The sequence below is a fragment of the Schistocerca americana genome, chromosome 7 (assembly GCF_021461395.2).
Source record: "Schistocerca americana isolate TAMUIC-IGC-003095 chromosome 7, iqSchAmer2.1, whole genome shotgun sequence".
Taxonomy (NCBI): Eukaryota; Metazoa; Arthropoda; class Insecta; order Orthoptera; family Acrididae; genus Schistocerca; species Schistocerca americana.
Window position 1 is genome coordinate 130,164,966 of NC_060125.1, and position 22,928 is coordinate 130,187,893.

General features: G+C 44.9%; 1 protein-coding gene across 1 annotated transcript in view; it reads left to right on the forward strand.

Moving 5' to 3' along the window:
- LOC124622587 overlaps nt 1–22,928 on the forward strand; it is a 164,416-nt gene that overhangs the window by 63,526 nt on the left and 77,962 nt on the right. Inside the window, exon 3 of the mRNA XM_047148336.1 lies at nt 1,274–1,454. Within this exon, the coding sequence (XP_047004292.1) occupies nt 1,274–1,454 (181 nt within the window). The remainder of the gene's footprint in view (nt 1–1,273; nt 1,455–22,928) is intronic.

Below are 22,928 nucleotides of genomic sequence, written 5' to 3' on the forward strand. Positions count from 1 at the left end.
CGCCTCGTATTTTGCAGGCCGCCGTCAAAGCAATTACGTCGCGGTATGCTCCTAACGCCGTATGAATGTTGCTGACACCACCTAAACATGTCTGATCGGTGTGGATGGCTTTCCCGATAGCGGTGTGGAGACGCGCGCGGAGGATACGGGCGAAGATCTTGTAGTCGTTGTTGAGGAGTGTGAGTGGGCGAAAATCCTGCCACCTACAACCACCATTCGGTTTCGGAACTGGAATCAAGATGCCTTCTGTGAATTCTGTGGGGACAGTGAAATCAGGGCGGATCAGGTCTTGAAACATTTGGAGCCACTTGTCACCCATAAGGTGGTAAAAAGTGCGGTAGAATTCCAGGGGTAAACCGTCCGGTCCAGGCGACTTGTTCGGTGCTCCACGTGCCAAGGCCGATGTCAGCTCGTCGGGTGTAATGGGCAACAGCAGACTATCATCGGGTGCCACGTCCCGAGGGGCGGGAAAATCGTGCAACAGCCCGTCATAATCACGTACATTTCGCGGATCTTCCATGTACAAGGTCCCATAGTGTCTGGCGAACGTGTGCGCTCCACTTGGGCCGGCTGAAGTTTGCTTTCTGAAATGTCATTTAGTGTAATTGGAGTACAGAACCGTAATGTGTGTGTCATCTCTAGTAACATGTTTTCTGATATTTGAATTATCGTGATATTAATATGAATCTGGATTAACAGCCATACGGAGTGGTTACCTCTTGTGGCCTATTGCAGCAATCATTTTGTATAGTCAAACGACTATACGGTAGAGCAGAGGACCTGAAAGAGTGTTACGTTACGTGGCTTGGATACAAGTCTGTCGAAACACAGTTCAGATCGTTGGGATACTTTTGAGTATGATAGTATATCAATTTCTACAACACAAGAACTGTTTATGTAACAGCAGAAGCATAAGTGTCCTTACGATATGTATCCTTGTAACAGTGACATGCATGACAGGTGTAAATTGTTCTTCTGTATGACATTACTCCCGAATACCGATGTGGTTAATAAAAGTTTCAAATGCAGCCCATTGTGTCAGAAGATGTCCTTTAATAAATAGTTCTGTGTGTATTATTTTAACGTTGATACACCAACCAGTTCCTCTGTAAGCGCCTCTGTTCCGATACATCTGCCTTTTGCACGTGAAATAACTTTTGCTTCAAACAAAAGTAACGATGTATTTACCGCTTCCCTACCAACGCGCCGTTATAGAACAGTTGTTGCTTCAAAACGTCGGACTTTTTGACACGGAGCTGTTTCCTTTGTCCAGTGTACAGTGGAATGACACCCGACGGCGCCACATTCAGAATGCGGGTGGCGCCCAGCGCTGACGACGCAGCGGCCGCCTACCAGCGGCCGGCGCTGCAGGTGCTGCCACCCGTCGGCCCCGCGTGGTACCAGCTGGCGGCGCCCGCCGCTCCAACTGGCCTCGAGCCATATCAGACGTACAGGTATTTATTTCTAGCCGCGCAGAAGGTGACTTTAGCTTTCCTGTTTGTATTGCGAAATGTTGTCTAACACAATGTTCTGTCTGTGGATTTCCTCCAAGATGGCTTGATCAAAACGAATCATTGCCAATTTATTGTCAGAGATTTTACGATGGGTAAACAAGCTAAAGCAATGCGTGTTTGACAGGCAATTAAAATAACTAAATGATTGCGACAACATCCGTAAATAAAGTCAGAGATTCTCTTTCTACAGAGCAGTACACGAAGCAGTGATACTCTGGTTTTAGAAAGTGACCAACAAGAGTCACTCCAGTCTTTAAATTCTTAATAAGCTCGAATCACCTTCTCGCATTCTTCACGGTGCGTTTTTACCGGTCATGAGTCACTGTAAATTTCAGAAAAATGACTACATTAATAAACATCGAAATAAAGTTTTCAATTTACTCAAAAACTTGTTTACGCTAACGTAAAACAGAAGGACGGCAGGAGTAACATTGAGAGGAAAAAAACATTGAAAAACGAAGACCTGCAGAAAATTCTTTGAAATACTGTAATGGACTCCATAGTCTAACGTAAGGCGTCAATTATCCCTGTGAAAGCGACCGAGAATGCCTAATACAAATACGTGAAACTTATTTGGTTCAAAATGGTAAAAAATCAGTTGCAAAAGACGATTAACTGTTATTCACACATACAAGATAAACGGCACGAATCGAAGCAAGAAGAGTAAGTCATTAGCTTCAACCCAGTTTCACGTCAGCTCTGTAGACGTAACGCCGGCTGATGTGGCCGAGCGGTTCTAGGCGCTTCAGTCTGGAACCGCGCGACCGCTACGGTTGAATCCGGCCTCGGACATGGATGTGTGTGATGTTCTTAGGTTAGTTAGGTTTAAGTAGTTCTAAGTTCTAGGGGACTGATGACCGGAGCTGTTAAGTCCCATCGTGCTCAGAGCCATTTGAACCATTTTTGTAGACGTAACGGCCGGTTTAGTCAGAGTTCCACTTTACGCGACCCTAAAGTATTTTGCTCTGATAGAAGAGTCCACAGGTGTAGTGCCAGTTCTGGGAGAGTAATGGACAAAGCACGGTAGCCATACAGGCACTGAAAACGCCTAATACAATATATGATTGGTTAGAAACAGTAATATAAATTCAGATGCAGATGACCAGTAATTATTATTCTCGTACTGGTATTAATGATCAATATACTGAAATGTGTGTTGCTTGAGGCTTTCCCGACGGGCTAGTTGCAGAAATAATTTTCTGGCCAGACGTCGGATGTCGGGAAATTTCCAAAATACACTCCTGGAAATGGAAAAAAAGAACACATTGACACTGGTGTGTCAGACCCACCATACTTGCTCCGGACACTGCGGGAGGGTTGTACAAGCAATGATCACACGCACGGCACAGCGGACACACCAGGAACCGCGGTGTTGGCCGTCGAATGGCGCTAGCTGCGCAGCATTTGTGCACCGCCGCCGGCAGTGTCAGCCAGTTTGCCGTGGCATACGGAGCTCCATCGCAGTCTTTAACACTGGTAGCATGCCGCGACAGCGTGGACGTGAACCGTATGTGCAGTTGACGGACTTTGAGCGAGGGCATATAGTGGGCTTGCGGGAGGCCGGGTGGACGTACCGCCGAATTGCTCAACACGTGGGGCGTGAGGTCTCCACAGTACATCGATGTTGTCGCCAGTGGTCGGCGGAAGGTGCACGTGCCCGTCGACCTGGGACCGGACCGCAGCGACGCACGGATGCACGCCAAGACCGTAGGATCCTACGCAGTGCCGTAGGGGACCGCACCGCCACTTCCCAGCAAATTAGGGACACTGTTGCTCCTGAGGTATCGGGGAGGACCATTCGCAACCGTCTCCATGAAGCTGGGCTACGGTCCCGCACACCGTTAGGCCGTCTTCCGCTCACGCCCCAACATCGTGCAGCCCGCCTCCAGTGGTGTCGCGACAGGCGTGAATGGAGGGACGAATGGAGACGTGTCGTCTTCAGCGATGAGAGTCGCTTCTGCCTTGGTGCCAATGATGGTCGTATGCGTGTTTGGCGCCGTGCAGGTGAGCGCCACAATCAGGACTGCATACGACCGAGGCACACAGGGCCAACACCCGGCATCATGGTGTGGGGAGCGATCTCCTACACTGGCCGTACACCACTGGTGATCGTCGAGGGGACACTGAATAGTGCACGGTACATCCAAACCGTCATCGAACCCATCGTTCTACCATTCCTAGACCGGCAAGGGAACTTGCTGTTCCAACAGGACAATGCACGTCCGCATGTATCCCGTGCCACCCAACGTGCTCTAGAAGGTGTAAGTCAACTACCCTGGCCAGCAAGATCTCCGGATCTGTCCCCCATTGAGCATTTTGGGACTGGATGAAGCGTCGTCTCACGCGGTCTGCACGTCCAGCACGAACGCTGGTCCAACTGAGGCGCCAGGTGGAAATGGCATGGCAAGCCGTTCCACAGGACTACATCCAGCATCTCTACGATCGTCTCCATGGGAGAATAGCAGCGTGCATTGCTGCGAAAGGTGGATATACACTGTACTAGTGCCGACATTGTGCATGCTCTGTTGCCTGTGTCTATGTGCCTTTGGTTCTGTCAGTGTGATCATGTGATGTATCTGACCCCAGGAATGTGTCAATAAAGTTTCCCCTTCCTGGGACAATGAATTCACGGTGTTCTTATTTCAATTTCCAGGAGTGTATTTCATTGGCGCAACACACTGCTGAGCTACATGACTGAAAGCACAAGTCTAAGCAGAAAACGCGCAGGCGCAAATGCGCAAGACTCGGTGACCTGTAGCGAAGGTTTCTTGATCGGTAGCGAGAAGGGGAGCAACGTCACCTGTCGGACAATGAACCAAGTGGTTCGGTGCAGGTGCAAAGGCCGTCGTTCATAGTGTTCGATGCCTTCGGCCGCAGAGGCGCACTCTGCCGGGAGCCGCCTGCCATTTAATGAATACAAGTGTCTGCGCTGGCGCGTGTTCAACCTCGTCGGTGTCATCCGAATATCTACGTCGCCAACAAAGTCATCCCTTGTTATGATCAACAGTTCTTCTTTGTGGTCGTTGCGATTTTAACTCGGCTAGAACGAGATCCCATGCTGTGTAAAGTTGGGATCCTCGCTCTCTGTTCAGAAGATTTGTCTAGCTACGTATTTCGGTGCCTTCTTTAATTTTTGTCCCAGTACGAAGACATCGACGAGAGAATTTTGGTATTTTAGTAGATCACACAGTGCCCCGTACTGAGACGCTACTAGGCCATTGCAGATTTCTGTGGCTGGTCCAGACGTGCGTGTCGTCGATGTTCGACGCATCTGTGTTACTCGGTGGGATATCTTTGCCCTGTGTACGACTTCCCGCAGCTACAAGGAATCTTCTCAAACCAAGATTGCCTTTCATCGTACTCAGAAGTGCTCTGAGTTACACAGGCGGACAGAAGAAGCATTGAACTTTGATTTCTCGAGAAATCTTCCTGTTTTCGAGGAAACGCAGCCGACGTATGTCAAAAACGACCATTCCTCTTTCACTTGTTTGCAGCTTCTCATGTTGTATAACAGGCGCTGGTTGTTAGGTACAGCGAATCTCCGGTTCGGAATATCCATTTTTCAGGAATACGGTACGGAGGTGGCGTTGCTCATGAGATAAACTGTTTGAATGTGACGTGGCTCGTGCTCTGTAGGTGAACGTCCTGAGCGTGCTACTCCTTTGCGACCGATGGTGACAGCTGGTGGCTTGTAAAGTATAAGTCCATGTGTATAGGTTTACGGCACACAGCGTTATACTGCTACTGGAGCCCTCACACCTGCGCGTTTCCTACTTAAACTGTGTTGCTCGTTCCCCCTTTTTATTAAGCCAACTCTGGTGTTTTTGGGTTAGTAGGCAATTAGACTTGATGATTATGGCAGCGTGGAGGGCGAGCTTACAACTGAGGTACACGTGTCAGCTCGACAAAATTCTTAACCGTGTGTTCTGACACGTGCCTTGTCTACAACTCTAGTAATTCCGATCATACGAGGGCAGTTCAATAAGTAATGCAACACATTTTTTTTCTCGGCCAATTTTGGTTGAAAAAACCGGAAATTTCTTGTGGAATATTATTCAACAAACCCGCTTCGTCTCGTATAGTTTCATTGACTTCCGACAGGTGGCAGCGCTGTACAGAGCTGTTAAAATGGCGTCTGTAACGGATGTGCGTTGCAAACAACGGGCAATGATCGAGTTTCTTTTGGCGGAAAACCAGGGCATCTCAGATATTCATAATCACTTGCAGAATGTCTACGGTGATCTGGCAGTGGACAAAAGCACGGTCAGTCGTTGGGCAAAGCGTGTCATCATCGCCGCAAGGTCAAGCAAGACTGTCTGATCTCCCGCGTGCGGGCCGGCCGTGCACAGCTGTGACTCCTGCAATGGCGGAGCGTGCGAACACACTCGTTCGAGATGATCGACGGATCACCATCAAACAACTCAGTGCTCAACTTGACATCTGTTGGTAGTGCTGTCACAATTGTTCACCAGTTGGGATGTTCAAAGGTTTGTTCCCGCTGGGTCCCTCGTTGTCTAACCGAACACCATAAAGAGCAAAGGAGAACCATCTGTGCGGAATTGCTTGCTCGTCATGTGGCTGATGGTGACAATTTCTTGTCAAAGATTGTTACAGGCGATGAAACATGGGTTCATCACTTCGAACCTGAAACAAAACGGCAAACAATGGAGTGGCGCCACACCCACTCCCCTACCAAGAAAAAGTTTAAAGCCATACCCTCAGCCGGTAAAGTCATGGTACAGTCTTCTGGGACGCTGAAGGGGTTATTCTGTTCGATGTCCTTCCCCATGGTCAAACGATCAACTCTGAAGTGTATTGTACTATTCTTCAGAAATTGAAGAAACGACTTCAGCGTGTTCGTAGGCACAAAAATCTGAACGAACTTCTCCTTCTTCATGACAACGCAAGACCTCACAAAAGTCTTCGCACCCGAGAGGAGCTCACAAAACTTCAGTGGACTGTTCTTCCTCATGCACCCTACAGCCCCGATCTCACACCGTCGGATTCCCATATGTTTGGCCCAATGAAGGACGCAATCCATGGGAGGCACTACGCGGATGATGAAGAAGTTACTGATGCAGTACGACGTTGGCTCCGACATCGACCAGTGGAATGGTACCGTGCAGGCATACAGGCCCTCATTTCAAGGTGGCGTAAGGCCGTAGCATTGAATGGAGATTACGTTGAAAAATAGTGGTGTGTAGCTAAAAGATTGGGGAATAACCTGGTGTATTTCAATGCTGAATAAAACAACCCCTGTTTCAGAAAAAAAAATGTGTTGCATTACTTATTGAACTGCTCTCGTATTTCCCACAAAAATACTATCATTATTACGATAAAGTTAAACGAAGTTCACGAATATACGACAATATTCGATTTATTATACTTTAAACACAAGCAACAAATTCGCTCTGCAACCGCAATCACGCCGTTAACACCGTATGAATCGAGTTTGCTGGTTCGTGTTGCTACGGTCGGTTTTAATTCAGGAGTCATTCGCTGACTCTCTTAATACCCCCAGTTCTTTAATTTAAGAAATCTTATATACGATCGCTCTCGACCCAAACACTTGCTACCGTCTCTTTGTGAAAGTTCCGGAAGGACTTCGGGCGCCAGGCAGCACCATTTTAATGCAATGGGATTCCCCCGCCAACGACGCCAACTCCCTGGATCAAAGACGCGTAAAGGCAGATTCGATCTGTTCGGGACAGGGCTATATTTGTGTCCGTACAACTGGCATAAATTGGAGGCTTCAGCCGTAGATAGCTCAGCAGTGTGTTCGTCGCACCTGAAGAAGTTGGTTACTTGCGCCGGTGAAATATTGTGGAAAGATCACAACATCTAGCGTCTTGCCCGAGAGCCATTTTTACGACACTCAATCAGAAACTGAGGAAATATATTCTTAATGTTTACAGTATCTATTACTGTGTAATTTTAATTGGCTACTACTTAAAGAAAAAGTTTCCAGCTAATTTATAAAATACTACTTACTGACTAAAACATACCACGTGTAGAGTATGAAACAGGAATTTGGCTGTAATAATTACACGTCTGTTGTTTGACTGTGATAAACAATATTTTATTCAAAATAATCTTCATTGCTACTTATACATTTCTTCCACCTGTCCGGGAGGCCATGAATGCCACACCAAAAAAACAGTTCTTCTTTTGAAACGAACCGTACATTTTCGTACTGACTGAAGTATTGTTCAGCGAGAGCGTGTCCCATTGACACAAACAGATGATAATCGGACGGAGCCAAGTCTGGAGAGTAAGCCGCATGCCCTAGCTACAACTGAACTACTCGATCGTTTCTCTGCTGTGTGTGACGGGGAGCTATAGTGGAGCAGTGTGACTTTGTGTTGCCTTTTCCCTTATTCCAGTCCTTTTTCACACAATGCTCGATTTAAATCGGTCAGTTGCTGTTGGTAGCGATCAGTGTTACCGGTTTCACCAGGTTTTAGCAGCTCTTAATAGATGACAACCTTCCGATCCCACCAGATACAGAGCATTGTCTTCTTTCCAAAGCGATTTGGTCTTGCACTAGATGTCGATGGTTTGCCTGGATTCACTCATGATTTACAACATTTAGGATTCTCAAAATATATCCATTTTTCATCCCCTGCCACTATTCGATGGAGAAACGACTTTCTTTTGTATCTGGCGAGCAGCATTTGACAAGTGGTCTTTCGATTTGCTTGCTGTCTTTCATTCAGTTCATGCGGAACCCATTTTCCCACTCTCTGCACCTTTCGCATAGCTTTCAACGGTAGAGAAACGGTTTTTGCGTCACATTCAATTGATCCGCGAGTTCCCGTTGAATTTGAGTATCATCTTCATCCAATAAGGTCTTCAATTCTTTGTCTTAGAACTTTTTCTGTGGTTTCCCGCGCTCGTCGTTTCTGACGTCAAAATCACCACTTCTGAATTTTTTGGACCAGTCGAAACTGTTTTCCCAAGAGCATGTTCGCCGAAAGCTTCGACAAGCATTCGGTGCGATTCTGCAGCAGTTTTCTTCAAATGGTAACAGAAAGCCAGTTCTGTTCGCAGTTCGTAGGCACAAAACTCGACATCTTTATGGGTTTGAAATAGACGCCGACGTATGAAACTTGGATCACTGTGTGTTGACATTCGTCGCCAGGCGCTAGAGGAAGCAGGTGGCGCTGCAGACGAGGCCCTACACTGACGGCTGGCACCATCTATAGGGCGTTTCCTGTTTTATACTACTACGCCTGGTACTAGTTAAGTTACTAATTCCTAATCAAGATCTAAGTCCCTTACTAATTATACTTTACTTCAAAATAAGTATCTCATGGTTCACGGCCTCTGGCACTAGCGCGGTGTTACTGGAATCTAAAAGACCTCGATTAGCCCAGAGTGTTCAAATCTCGTATCTTCTGCAGTTCCCTCTCATCTGCGACGCCTTCTCACAGTTCTGCTTCATGCCGCGATCAGTACCAGTACGTCCTCCGACTCTGAACCTGCCGTCGTGGCTCCAGTAAGGACATAAGCCGCAACAACGGCGAGTGTCTCTGGCTCGCCGTACAGCAAGGTGTCGCGGGCAACCACTCTGGAGTCCACGGAAATTGCAATCCTTGGCACCACCCTATCGCATATTACCCCGCCATAAGCAGCTCGATACATGCCTGTCATCGTGCCTCTTAGGGTCATTTCAAGCTCGGTCCGAGCGCGCAATGCTACTTTACGACGAAAGGCTGCCCGCCAATTGCTGTACACCACAGCGTCGTAATTCGAACATTCAACCACTATCGTCTGACACGTAACACTGAACACATGCCAGTAAGGTAGCGTTTCCGTGCAAATTTATACAGGGTGTAAAGAAAGAAGGTATGGCCAAACTTTCAGGAAACAATCCTCACACGTAGACGAAAAAAATAAGCTAATTGACACAGGTCTGGAAACGCTTTATTTCCATGTTAGAGCTGAGTTTCTACAACTCTTCGGCGCATCACTCACGGGAGACACGCAGGAAAGAATGTATCAGCACAGTATGAAACACGTGGATGTTTGGAGCAAGGGCGAGAACACCTTAACTGGGGAAAGAATGTCTTCGTGCAGCTAACAACCCTAGAGTCGGCGTAAACTATTAGCTCCAACAAGTCGACCTGTTGTATCCGCACCATGTACAGCATATGCAGGCACTATCAGCACCTTATATTCCGGCACGGGCAGGCTTCTCCGACTGCTAAATGCGTAAATCATTCAGTGACTCCCGTAGAAGAATACTGTCCAATGATCTTTCACAGAACTCAGACATTCTGGTCGTATGTAAAGGCTATTCGTGGCCCAAAGTTCATGTCCAGCCAATCGAGAATGAGACAGGAACTGAAACTGAGGGTAGCAAAGCAAAAGCTAGAATGATTTACTCCGTTTTCAAATGTCCTTTACAAAGAAAAACCTAGAAGAATGGCCCCAACGTAATTCTCGTACCACAGAAAAGATGAGTGAAACCGACACTAGTGTTAGTGGTGTTGATAAACCGCTGAAATCGTTAAAATTGTACATAACTCCACAGCCCGATAAAATCACTATAGGATTGTGTACCGAATTTCTAGCTGAGTTGTCCCGTCTTGTGACTACAATCCATCCTAGATACCTCGAACAAAACACCGTGCCCAGTACTTGGAAGAAAGCACAGGTCACTCCCGTTTACAAATTGTGTAGTGGACGTCATTCACAATGCTGCCGCCCAATATCCTTGACATCGATTTGCTGTAGAATCTTAGAACGTAATCTGAGCTCAAACATAATAAGGTATCTGTAATGGAATGATCTCATCCATGCCAACCAGCGGGGATTCCGGAAACATCGATCGTGTGAAACACAACTCACAGTTTTGTAACATGATATACTGTAAGCCTTAGACCAAGGCAGTCAGGTAGATGCAGTATTTCTCGATTTGCGAAAAGCATTTCACTTACAAGGGGAGTCCGCCAATTTTGAAATTCAGATTCGATTCATACTGCGCATAATAAAAGCTCATGGCCAGAGGTGTAATATGGCAAAGCACCAAGATGCACTTCTCAGCCGTTGTCGAGAAAATCGACAGTTAAACGTAACCGTTACGGTGAAATACTCTCTACGATTGATATTCGTCTACAGCGTCGTGGCGCAGCGGTAAGCGCTCCGGTTTGTAATCCGAAGGTCGCCGGTTCGAATCTCGCCCCGTGCAATTTTTTTTATTAGTTTTTTGTAATTCAAACATTAATGTATTGCTTATGCATGTTGGTGAAGGCGGATCGCTCTCCAATTGCACCGCCTCCATTTTTCCGTTTGTTTAACAGGGTGTACCAAAGCTCTCACGTCCGCACTGATTTTCGACGATGTTATAAGTTGCGCTAGGGACCGCATCTACCTTCTTTCGAAGTTAGCAGGCAACTACGCTGTTATGCGGCGGCTCGTTTCGGCCAATTCAACATCTGTCCTTCAAGTGTAACCGGCAAGTAACCGAGTTTATATTTCATACCTGCCACAGCAAATTTGTGTTCGTGGGGTCTCTATTCTAATTCGAACGTTTGACTTACGCTATACGTATTCGTTTGGGAATATCGTTTCTACGTCTTCGTTAACTATACGTGGTTAACATTATGAAGACAATTAATAACATTTGTGAAATACAACTTTGTTTGCGGAAAACATAATGATGTTCGAAGTAGCCAGTTTTTCCACGACAAACGACTTTCAACAACTTATTATATGCATAATTGTTGCAACTGATTCCCGGGAAATATATATATATATATATATCAGTGCGGACGCTTTGGTACACCCTGTTAAACAAACGGAGAAATGGAGGCGGTACAATTGGAGAGCGATCCGCCTTCACCAAGATGCATGAGCAATTCATTAATAGTTTATATATATATATATATATATATATATATATATATATATATGAATAACAAAAACTAATAATAAAAAAAATTGCATGGCGCGAGTTCGATCCGGTGACCTTCGGCTTACGAACACGAGCGCTTACCGCTGCGCCACGACGCTGTAGGAGATTATCAATCGTAGAGAGTATTTCACCGCAACGGCTACTTTTAACTGTCGATTTTCTCGACAACGGCTGAGAAGTGCATCTTGGTGCTTTGCCACATTACACCTCTGGCCATGAGCTTTTATTATGCGCAGTATGAATCGAATCTGAATTTCACAATTGGCGGCCTCGCCTTGTTAGCGCCATATCTACGATCATATGGTCTGTCAAGTGAAATTTGTGACCGGATTGAGGATTTCTTGGTAGGGAGGATGCAGCAGGTTATCTTAGGTTGAGAGGTATCGTGAGACTTCGGGTGTGCCGCAGGGACCTGCGTTTGGACCCCTATTGTTCATGTTGTAAATTAATGACCTTGCGGACAATATTAATAGTAATATCAGAGTTTCTGATGATGATGCACTTGTCTGTAATGAAGTACTGTCCGGAAGAAGCTGCGTAAATATTTAGTCATGTCTCGGTAAGATTTCAAAGTGGGGCAAAGACTGGCAACTTGTTTTAGATGTTCAGAGATGTAAAATTGCGCATTTCACAAAACGAAAAAAACGGAGTATCCTATGACTACAATATGAGTGAGTGAGTCACCGTTGGACTCCGCCAACTCTTACACATGCCTGGGTGTAATACTCTGTGAGGACGTGAAATGGAATGATTATATAGGCTCAGTAGTGAGTAAAACGGGCAAACGGGTGATAGACATCGGTTTATTACCAGAGTACTGGGGAAGTGTAATAAGTCTACAGAGGAGATCGCTTACAAATCAGTCGTGCGATCCATTCTAGAACATTACACAAGTACGTGGGACCCATAACAATAAATTGTGACTAACAGCGAACTTATAGAAGAAGGGCAGCCCTAATGGTCACAGGTTTGTTTGACCCGTGGCACTGTGTCACAGATGAAGAGACTTAACTGGCAGACTGTTGAAGTCAGATCTGAACTATCGCTAGAAAACCTACTTACAAAGTTTCAAGAACCAGCTTTGGCTGATGACTAACGGAATATACTACAACCGCCTACCTTTGGCTCACATAGGCATCGTGACGACAAGAAGAGATTAATTACAGCACGCTCAGAGGCACTTAAACAAAAATTCTTCCCGCACTCCATATGTGAATGGAACGAGAAAAAGCCCTAATAACTAGTACTATGGGACATACCCTCTGCCATGCACTTCACAGTTGTTTGCAGTAAGTAGATGTAGATGTGGAAGTACATTTAACAATATAAACCCTCACTTTAGAGAAAATGTGCTACTCAATTATGTGGCTGCGTTTCAACGATATCATGTTGAAAGTTTTACCAATCAGCACGTATGGGCTGTCGAGAACCCTCGGGAAGTCATGCAACCACGTCAACAACATTGATTTTCTGTCAACGTTAGGGCCGGTATTATTGGTGATTGTTTGTTAGGATCCAATATTCGGTCCTTCCACCCACTCTCACCGGAGAACCTTACTATGCCTTCTTAGATAATACTCTTCCTCTTCTGTTAGGACACGTGCCTAAACGAGTGCGTCACAACACGTACTTCGTGCGCGATGGAGCTCCTCCTAATTTCAGTGTTAATGTTCGTAGACTTCTAAATAGCGGATTTCGTGACAGGCGGATTGGCAGAGGTGGGCAAATTCCTCGCCCTCCACCCTCTCCTGATCTAAACCCACTAGACTGTAGTTTCTTGGGCCATTTGAAAACTCTTGTGTGTAGAACTCCGGTAGGAGATGCACATTTTGTTTAGGAAAGTGTTTCATACTGTGATGATACCTTCTGTTTTGCATATTTCCCATGATTAACGTGTTGCTGAGTTGTAGAAAGTTAGATCTAACCTGGAAAATAAAGCGTTTCAGGATCCATGTCCATATAACATATTTTCTTCCTCTACATGTGAGGAATGTTTCCTGAAAACGTGCCATATCTTTCTGTTACACCCTGTAGTCAGTAACAATCTTTCTTCTCATTTCGGGACGTACGTTTCTATATTTTTACACATTGGAGCATCTCTTACAGGAAAGCGGCGCAAGAGTAATGCTCGATAGTAATACTTGTAGGCAAGTTGCAAGGAATCACCTTTAAGAAAAATAAATGGTCATACCAACAACTGACGCAACGCATGAACAGGAGTCAGTAAACAGGGCAGACTGCTCCTAATTTTTGGGTGTCTATACTGGTGAAAACTTGAACTGGAAGAAGATATTCAGTGAGAAAATATAGATGTACAGTGATAGGTAGCAAAGCAAGTCTTAAATCGAAATGAAAATAATTTCTTCTGTAGCCCTTCCTCTATTCCATAGACCAGTGATTGGCAAACTCATTAGTCAAAAGAGCCATCCATAAACAGAACAACGATTGAAATTTCTTTTGAGAGTCAAAATCTTTAAACATAAATTGTATGTAAATTTGTGGTAAGATCTTATGGGAGCAAACTGCTTAGGTCATCGGTCCCTAAGTTTACACACTACTTAATCTAACTTAAAATAATTTACGCTATGGGCAACACACACACACACACCAGTGCCCGAGGGAGGACTCGAACCTCCGACGGAGGGGGAAAGGGGGGGGGGGGGGGGGGAGAGCTGCGCGGACCGTGACAAGGCGCCTCAGACCGTAAGGCTACTCCACGCGGCTTTAAGCATAAACTACATAGGTAAGTACGCTGTTATTAAGTTAATTAGGGTATTAGCAAGCTGGATTTCGTAAAAACCTTCTCAATCTGATTAAAGTACACTCACTGAGGTCGACCCCTTCCAGTTTTCCCGTCCACGCACTCCTTGTGTACTTGTTTCGTCTATCTCCTTTCGTTCAGCCTCTCTGTATGTTCAAGAAGTCTCGACGTACCTTTCTCAATACTGGACATTACATCTTTTTTCAGTCCACAACGATTCCTAAAATTAACTTGGAAGTTTTAATAGTTAAACTTTAGGTACGCTGAATAAAGCTTGATGTCATAGTAATAAAGAAATTATTTACTGAGAAAATTAAAGTGTAAGATATCCACAAAATTAAATCGTGAAAATGACTGATAAAAACTAATGCCAACAACGACCTTCCAGCTTTTATAAAGTTTGGGTAAATGAGGTTTGAATGTTTTTTTAAATTTTAGGTAAGGTTCCCGGTTCTCAACAATAAGACGACTTCCCAGTTTACTCTTGAAGATAACTGTTTTTTGTAAACCGGAATAAGGAAAGAGCAGTAAACGTTAGCTTTTTAGCTGATTATATGAGTCAGAAATGCTAGCCCATGCGTTAAAAATCAACGTGTATTTGCTTCAGAGCGCTCGCCTAAAGATAGACACAAACATCAAGTATGTAAAAATAGAATTTAAAAAACCAGTCACATCTACCGTATTTTTATTTGTCATTGCTCAAGCTTATATTTCTTTGTCCCTATCACCGCCTCATTCATTTATTGTCGACTCATAATTATTGTTAAATCGCTCTCCAAATGTTCCCTTGTTATTTAATTATTAACATAATTACCTTCTTCTTTCGCCAGATCGCACGCCTTATTCTACACTTGACGAGAAACAGTTCCACTCTATCCAACAAGATAGATGCTCTCTTCCACTGTTTCATACTGCGTGAGCTTCAGTTCGTTAAAAATTATCTCACGCTCCCGACTCACAAGCATTATCCGTCCCCCACTTTAGAAGAAATTGTCACAAGCAGAAAATGCGGTGCGGGTCGTAGCGAGTGGAAGTGGTCTGAGCAGTCTAAAATCCCGCGTAACGCAAATTTTTCAAGATAGACTCACCCAGGCAGAAAATCGACTTTTGCGCCTGGGCCACGGGGCTTCACTCGCACAGTATGAGGCATTTCGTGGAAGAGCCGCTCAGGGGGCCAAAGAGGCGCATATGTCTCGCGGACCGCCTCTTGCCGGTCACTGACACAGGCGAACTTTTATTTAAGAAGAGGAATTTGGCGAAGAGCTTGCGAATAGTTTTCGCATCGGGTCCTTTTGAACGTTAAATCGTGTTTGAAAAATCCACCTTGTTGGCGTAGGACGGTCTTCGAACCTGTAGTATTCCATTACCAGAAAACATGTTCAACGGCGGAACTGATCGCTCTGAGCTGTAGCGTACTATTTATAGACAGCACGTATTGCGCTTATAGCGCCGTCTGTTAGCAACTTTTCGATCTATTTCGATATTTTCCTATAACTTCTGTATAAAATTATTAACGGCTTTCACAATAAACATACTGTTTGCTGCATTCGTCTATCGATCTTCGGTTTCTAGATATTTAAATTTTAAATGTGGAACTCCTTCGCTGGACACCCTGTATGATGATTTTTATTCCACTTCGACAAATATATCGTTTAAATGTTGCATGTAACTGACTGATTAACTAACTATCTAGCTAAGTAACCGCACTTTCCATGTTTTGCGTCATCCGATCCGATCGAAGTTTACGGTTTTATATTGAAAATAATCTAATAGTGCTTCCATCCTCAAGCAAATGACTTTATAATCGCGAGCTGCTAAATTTTTTTAGTTTGCTTTACATAGTTGGCCACTATATCATACTACGTGAATCTTGTTGACGTCAGACGAACACGTGGAAAAGATTTCTCCGACAACACTCCGTTATCTGCCCCTTCATTATCAGTCAGCCTTGACAACTGGCACACGTTACATCACAGTGAACAGCAGACTTCACCGTCAGCCCTGTCTGGGTTAAACCGATACGCGCCCAGATTAATCGATTAAATACTGCACCCGCGAGCGATATCTCCTTTCAGAAATCCAGAAAAATTAAATAACCTGATAAAAAGGAAGTGAACGTGGACGACGCCTGTGCATCACTATACATTTTTGAGCTCTGATGGGGAAGAAATGCGCAAAAGTCCGCGAAAAAATGCACTACCAAGACCCACGTGACCGAAATTTTTGTAACACAGATTAGTTGCGTGATAATACATACACTTTATTACGTGATCTCCGGATTAGTCTGCAGCTCATGGTCGCGTTCTCGCTTCCCGAGCACACGGTCCCGGGTTCGATTCCTGGTGTGGCCAGGCATTTTCCCCTGCCTGAGATGACTGGGTGTTTGTGTTGTCCTCATCATTTCATCATCTTTCATGAAAGTGGCGAGATTGGACTAATCAAATGTTGAGACTTTGTACGGGCGCTTATAACCGCGCAGTTGAGCGCCTCACAAACCAAACATCATCATCATCGAGATTATAGTCCAGTGATGTTTAAATTTTCCCATGATATGAAACGAACTCCTGATTGTGTTGACAGGAGATCGAAGGTGGTTATGTTCCAGGAGAATTTCTGCACAGGAGGTTTCCGGTTATACTGTAATAGTTCCAGCGTGCTGTTGCAGATACTATGTTAATACATGTATTAAAGTACGCGCTGGGGACAAAAATACAGAAACGGCAAGAATCTGCAAAAAAGTCATGGAGGTTTATCGCACTGTATATATATATATATATATATATATATATATATATATATATATATATATATATATACTCCTGGAATTTGAAATAAGAACACCGTGAATTCATTGTCCCAGGAAGGGGAAACTTTATTGACACATTCCTGGGGTCAGATACATCACATGATCACACTGACAGAACCACAGGCACATAGACACAGGCAACAGAGCATGCACAATGTCGGCACTTGTACAGTGTATATCCACCTTTCGCAGCAATGCAGGCTGCTATTCTCCCATGTAGACGATCGTAGAGATGCTGGATGTAGTCCTGTGGAACGGCTTGCCATGCCATTTCCACCTGGCGCCTCAGTTGGACCAGCGTTCGTGCTGGACGTGCAGACCGCGTGAGACGACGCTTCATCCAGTCCCAAACATGCTCAATGGGGGACAGATCCGGAGATCTTGCTGGCCAGGGTAGTTGACTTACACCTTCTAGAGCACGTTGGGTGGCACGGGATGCATGCGGACGTGCATTGTCCTGTTGGAACAGCAAGTTCCCTTGCCGGTCTAGGAATGGTAGAACGATGGGTTCGATGACGGTTTGGATGTACCGTGCACTATTCAGTGTCCCCTCGACGATCACCAGTGGTGTACGGCCAGTGTAGGAGATCGCTCCCCACACCATGATGCCGGGTGTTGGCCCTGTGTGCCTCGGTCGTATGCAGTCCTGATTGTGGCGCTCACCTGCACGGCGCCAAACACGCATACGACCATCATTGGCACCAAGGCAGAAGCGACTCTCATCGCTGAAGACGACACGTCTCCATTCGTCCCTCCATTCACGCCTGTCGCGACACCACTGGAGGCGGGCTGCACGATGTTGGGGCGTGAGCGGAAGACAGCCTAACGGTGTGCGGGACCGTAGCCCAGCTTCATGGAGACGGTTGCGAATGGTCCTCGCCGATACCCCAGGAGCAACAGTGTCCCTAATTTGCTGGGAAGTGGCGGTGCGGTCCCCTACGGCACTGCGTAGGATCCTACGGTCTTGGCGTGCATCCGTGCGTCGCTGCGGTCCGGTCCCAGGTCGACGGGCATGTGCACCTTCCGCCGACCACTGGCGACAACATCGATGTACTGTGGAGACCTCACGCCCCACGTGTTGAGCAATTCGGCGGTACGTCCACCCGGCCTCCCGCATGCCCACTATACGCCCTCGCTCAAAGTCCGTCAACTGCACATACGGTTCACGTCCACGCTGTCGCGGCATGCTACCAGTGTTAAAGACTGCGATGGAGCTCCGTATGCCACGGCAAACTGGCTGACACTGACGGCGGCGGTGCACAAATGCTGCGCAGCTAGCGCCATTCGACGGCCAACACCGCGGTTCCTGGTGTGTCCGCTGTGCCGTGCGTGTGATCATTGCTTGTACAGCCCTCTCGCAGTGTCCGGAGCAAGTATGGTGGGTCTGACACACCGGTGTCAATGTGTTCTTTTTTCCATTTCCAGGAGTATATATATATATATATATATATATATATATATATATATATATATATGGATTACGGCGCTATTAAAGCGCAACTCGAAACAGAAGAATACGTAAAACAAATAAAAATATCGTTCAGGTTTCTCAGAAGTTGTTTACTTCTCTGTCGAGGCACAGCGACTTCAGGTCAAAGTAGATTTCTTGTAATTATTGACGTCTGTCAATGCGTTCATGACAGAAACGTATCTTCACTTCTGGCCGAAAATTTTGAATGTTTTTCTCAATCCCTACTGTCGGTAAAAAGAAGGAATATTAGGATTTATCGCGTCGACGATAAAGTCATCAGAATCGAAACACAACCTCGTATTGGGGAAGGACATCGACTATATACTTCCAAAGAAGCCATCTCGACATTCGGCGTGAGCGACGTGGGGAAATGACGAAAACCTTAAATCTGGACGGGGATCTGAACCGGCGTGCTCCCGTTTGCCCGTCCACTCACTGCGTTTCCTGTTGTCGGTACGTGCGGCAGTCATTTGTGATTTCCCTGAATCCTCCGGCTGAATAGCGTCACAGCTGCCGCGTCCATGAAGCGCACCAGGAAACTCCCGCTTGCTATCTGCAGACAAAGCGAAGCGCGCGGCACGAGAAACGAACACTCAGCTGCTCGAATCGTACCCTACCCGCCGCCATCTACAAAACATGGGTGTCCCAAAATTATACTGACCGCAGGCGTTCCTAAACTGAGTATTTTGAGATAAGGGAACAGTTGTCGGCAATGAATACTTCAGGAGATCTGGGATCCTGAATAATTAGCAATGTGTGTTCGGGGCAAGTTCCTGTAAGCTGCTTATATCTGATAGCAAACGACTGTCTGCATCATTACCACTGGTGGCGCTACTTTGAAAGACAATATATCATCGTCAGCGCTGCGTCCACACTTCACCGAATCTATCTTCTCTTAAGGGACTGTTAACATTGTTAACAGGTTGATGCACTTTATGATCTTTTCGGTATCAACTTCTATTCTCAAGAGGTTGTTATAATGGGCTCCTGGGATTTCAGTTTGTTCTTCTTGGTAGCCAGTAGAGTGGTCTTACTGCCTTTCATTTAGGGGTTACGCCAACACCGCCTAGATTAAGACTCGTGTTCGGAGGAGCCCACCTATCAAGGGTGAGTCATACAATACTTGCCCCCCAAGACTAGTCTCTACTGGTAGCTAGTTCTAGAAAGGCTTTTTCTGGTTAAATATTATATTTCCAGTGATACACGCACTATTTTAATAAAATCAATCTTATATCAAGTATTTAATACACTAAACGTGTCTATTTTGACACTGGATATCCAGAACTTGTTAATGGACAGATGGCTTAATTACGCCTACACATACGTTTCCAACTACACACAAATTAGCATGATATTAACGTTAATGAATCTTTTTTAAGTAATAACTTTGTCAATCATAATAGTTATGAGAAATATAGAGTAGTAAAGAATAAAAACATTGTACAACTTATATGTGCAGTATTTATTGTAATCACATTCATCACACAAATTCAGCACACTGTATACAACTAAAGTTCACTTACTTTTACTAGGTATATTTTTGTTTCTAGGGACAACATGTTTCACGACCCTTTGATTTTTCTTTTTAGTGCAATTATTAAGAAATACTTTGGCTGAAATCCGTATTACTTTTTTGTAAACGTGTTGAGTGCTGTGACAACTACACTATCTTTCCCATATCAGTTGATTCATTAAAACAGACTTTCAAGCCAGGTTTGAACCCAGTTCTCTTTGATTTGGTACTATACATTATCACACAATTTCTTAACAGTCAAATAAGCAGTGACAACGGCACCGATAACTTGAGAGCAAGGAGTGAGTTGTTTCCCTCTACTCACAATCTGTACTAGGGAATACATTGCTTGATCATCTAAAATGTCATCTAGCACCAGAATATCTTTACAAAACTCACACTTAATATGTTCCAAAACAGAATATGCAACTGCTACTTATGTACGAACAGGGAATCATTCATTGGAATTTTCAATAATTCCCGGTGAATTAATTTCTGTTTTATCACATAGCGAAGGACTCTCAGTGACAGTATTTTGTACATCTGAGAAAAGATCCCGTGTGGATTTGCAACGACCTCGCTGAAAACTGTTGATTTTAAGTGTGCCACACTGCAAGTGAAGCTGCTCCTCTGCCTCATACACCTGCTTGATACTCCCACTGCGTTGACCTCCATGTAACTGGCTATACTGTGCAATATCTCTTGTACCAACTCAGTTCGAAACTTTCCAGGTAAAAAGTGGGAAAACTGCAAAGACTAGTGTAAAATAGCTTTTTTATAAATGTTGGTATTTTTAAATGCTTAATATTAAATTTTATAACTTTCTCTCGTATATATTTATCAGCCAGTCATATTAGGCTACTTGTCCTTTTGAGAGCTGCATTATTCAAAAACCAGAGCCGTCGCTCTGAAACGACCAAATAATAAAGACCAAAATTCAGCCCCGTCTCTAATCCCTAGGCGACAAGACGGAAATTTCTACTGTTTCTGTCTTCCTTTCAACTGCGATTTGAGAACTTCGCCGTTACTCTGCTAAACTACTGATTCAGCACCTGCAGCTTTGGTGACATATAACAAACCCCGCATATATAGTGCTCTAAATCTTTAAACACGCTATGGGGAGCACACAGTGATACGCTCTTGTTCAACGTCAGGCTTCACTTGCACGGCGAGAAAACAACTAAACAACTAAACTGGGACAGGAAATTAATACATTGTAACAAAAATCGTCAGGCAAGTGTTGCATGAACAACTCTACAACAAATTGGCATTTACCGTCATTTAAGTTCTGAGAATTCAACGACAACATAATGAAGCAATCGCGGAAAATCAAGATCCTTATATAAGAGTTTATCTAGAGCAGTGGACACATTTCACGCACGGTGTTCAGTTTCAACCTTCCATTACAAAACTTAATAATGACGATAATGATAATAATAATAATACTGCCAAAACAGTAATACAATAAATGCTGAGTCACGTGTAAATTTGTTTATGCTTCAAGCTTTTAACTTCATTCTTCAGTACAATCAAAAGGAACTTGCATGATTTACCTTTTTTATCTTGCTAATGGTTAAATTTTTCCTTCGGATAGCCCATTTACATTTATCTAATAATTGTTCTTTTGGAAATGAAAAATCTTACACTTTCGATCATGTCGGATAATTTCCTTTACACCCATTCACACATCTCTAGTACGTCTGTTACTAACACAAATTTGAACTGTACAGCACTTAAATAACATTAAAAACATTCTAAAACAGTCACATTGTGCAACATTTGCGTATTCCTAAGCTCAACACGATGCTACGCCACACTATTTGTATCCTGTTGTGTGTGACTACACTCGGTATACGCATCGTGTTATCAGCAGGCAGCGCAAAGGCCTTCTCAATATAGGTGGCGTTGCAAAGATCGCCCATTGCGGTCTGTTTCTTCATCCCGCTGTCAGGGGCTGCGTATTACGGAATTACAGAAGACACTAACTTTACTCCGTTCATTTCGGCGGAATCGGCGTACTACTGGTGCTTCCTCAGTCACCTGTCATAGACAGAAGGCTGGAAAGTTTGTTGATAAATGGAATAATCGTCGCAGTGGCTTGATTCGAAGGTTGGTTCAAATGGCTCTGAGCACTATGGGACTTAACTGCTGAGGTCATTAGTCCCCTAGAACTTAGAACTAGTTAAACCTAACTAACCTAAGGACATCACAAACATCCATGCCCGAGGCAGGATTCGAACCTGCGACCGTAGCGGTCTTGCGGTTCCAGACTGCAGCGCCTTTAACCGCACGGCCACTTCGGCCGGCTTGATTCGAAGGTTGTGTACTTTCTCAAAGTCTCTGCTGCATCAGCCCAGACTGTGCCCCGACCGCGCACAGTGGACAGCGGTGATTCTTCATCAATTAGTGGCAAAGGGCGCCCAGGTTTTGGAAGGTCTTCTTTCTTATTTCGTCTACATCCCGTCACCAAGTCCCGTGTATCTAATATCACTCGGCGCACTTGGTCACCATTGCCCATTGAATGGGACTGCCAAATTCCCTTATAATTTCACTCTCCTGAGTTCAATTCTTTAAGAGCACGACTGCCCGACTTTTGGCTCACGCGCAGGTCATTTGCACACTTCTGCTGATGCCACCAAGCTTCTTGTAGACGACTAATTGCGGCTGTTGAGTATCTTCTGCGTATTAGGCTGGTGTTATAAGGCCGGGAATGTAGGCCCTGTTCAAGACACGGCCTATTGCTGATTCCTGCGCCACTCGTCTATCAATCTCTGGGCGAGAAGATCACTGTTTGGAGTTTGTACTGCGAGTGTACGTCAATTGAAGTACTTGCGGTTCTCGAGAAGTTTCGCTAATGGACTTGGCATTTCTTAACTACAGAGTTTATGAAGAAGTGTGACGCTAGACGTTATAGTAATGTCTGACACCTTGGTTGCAAACTGTT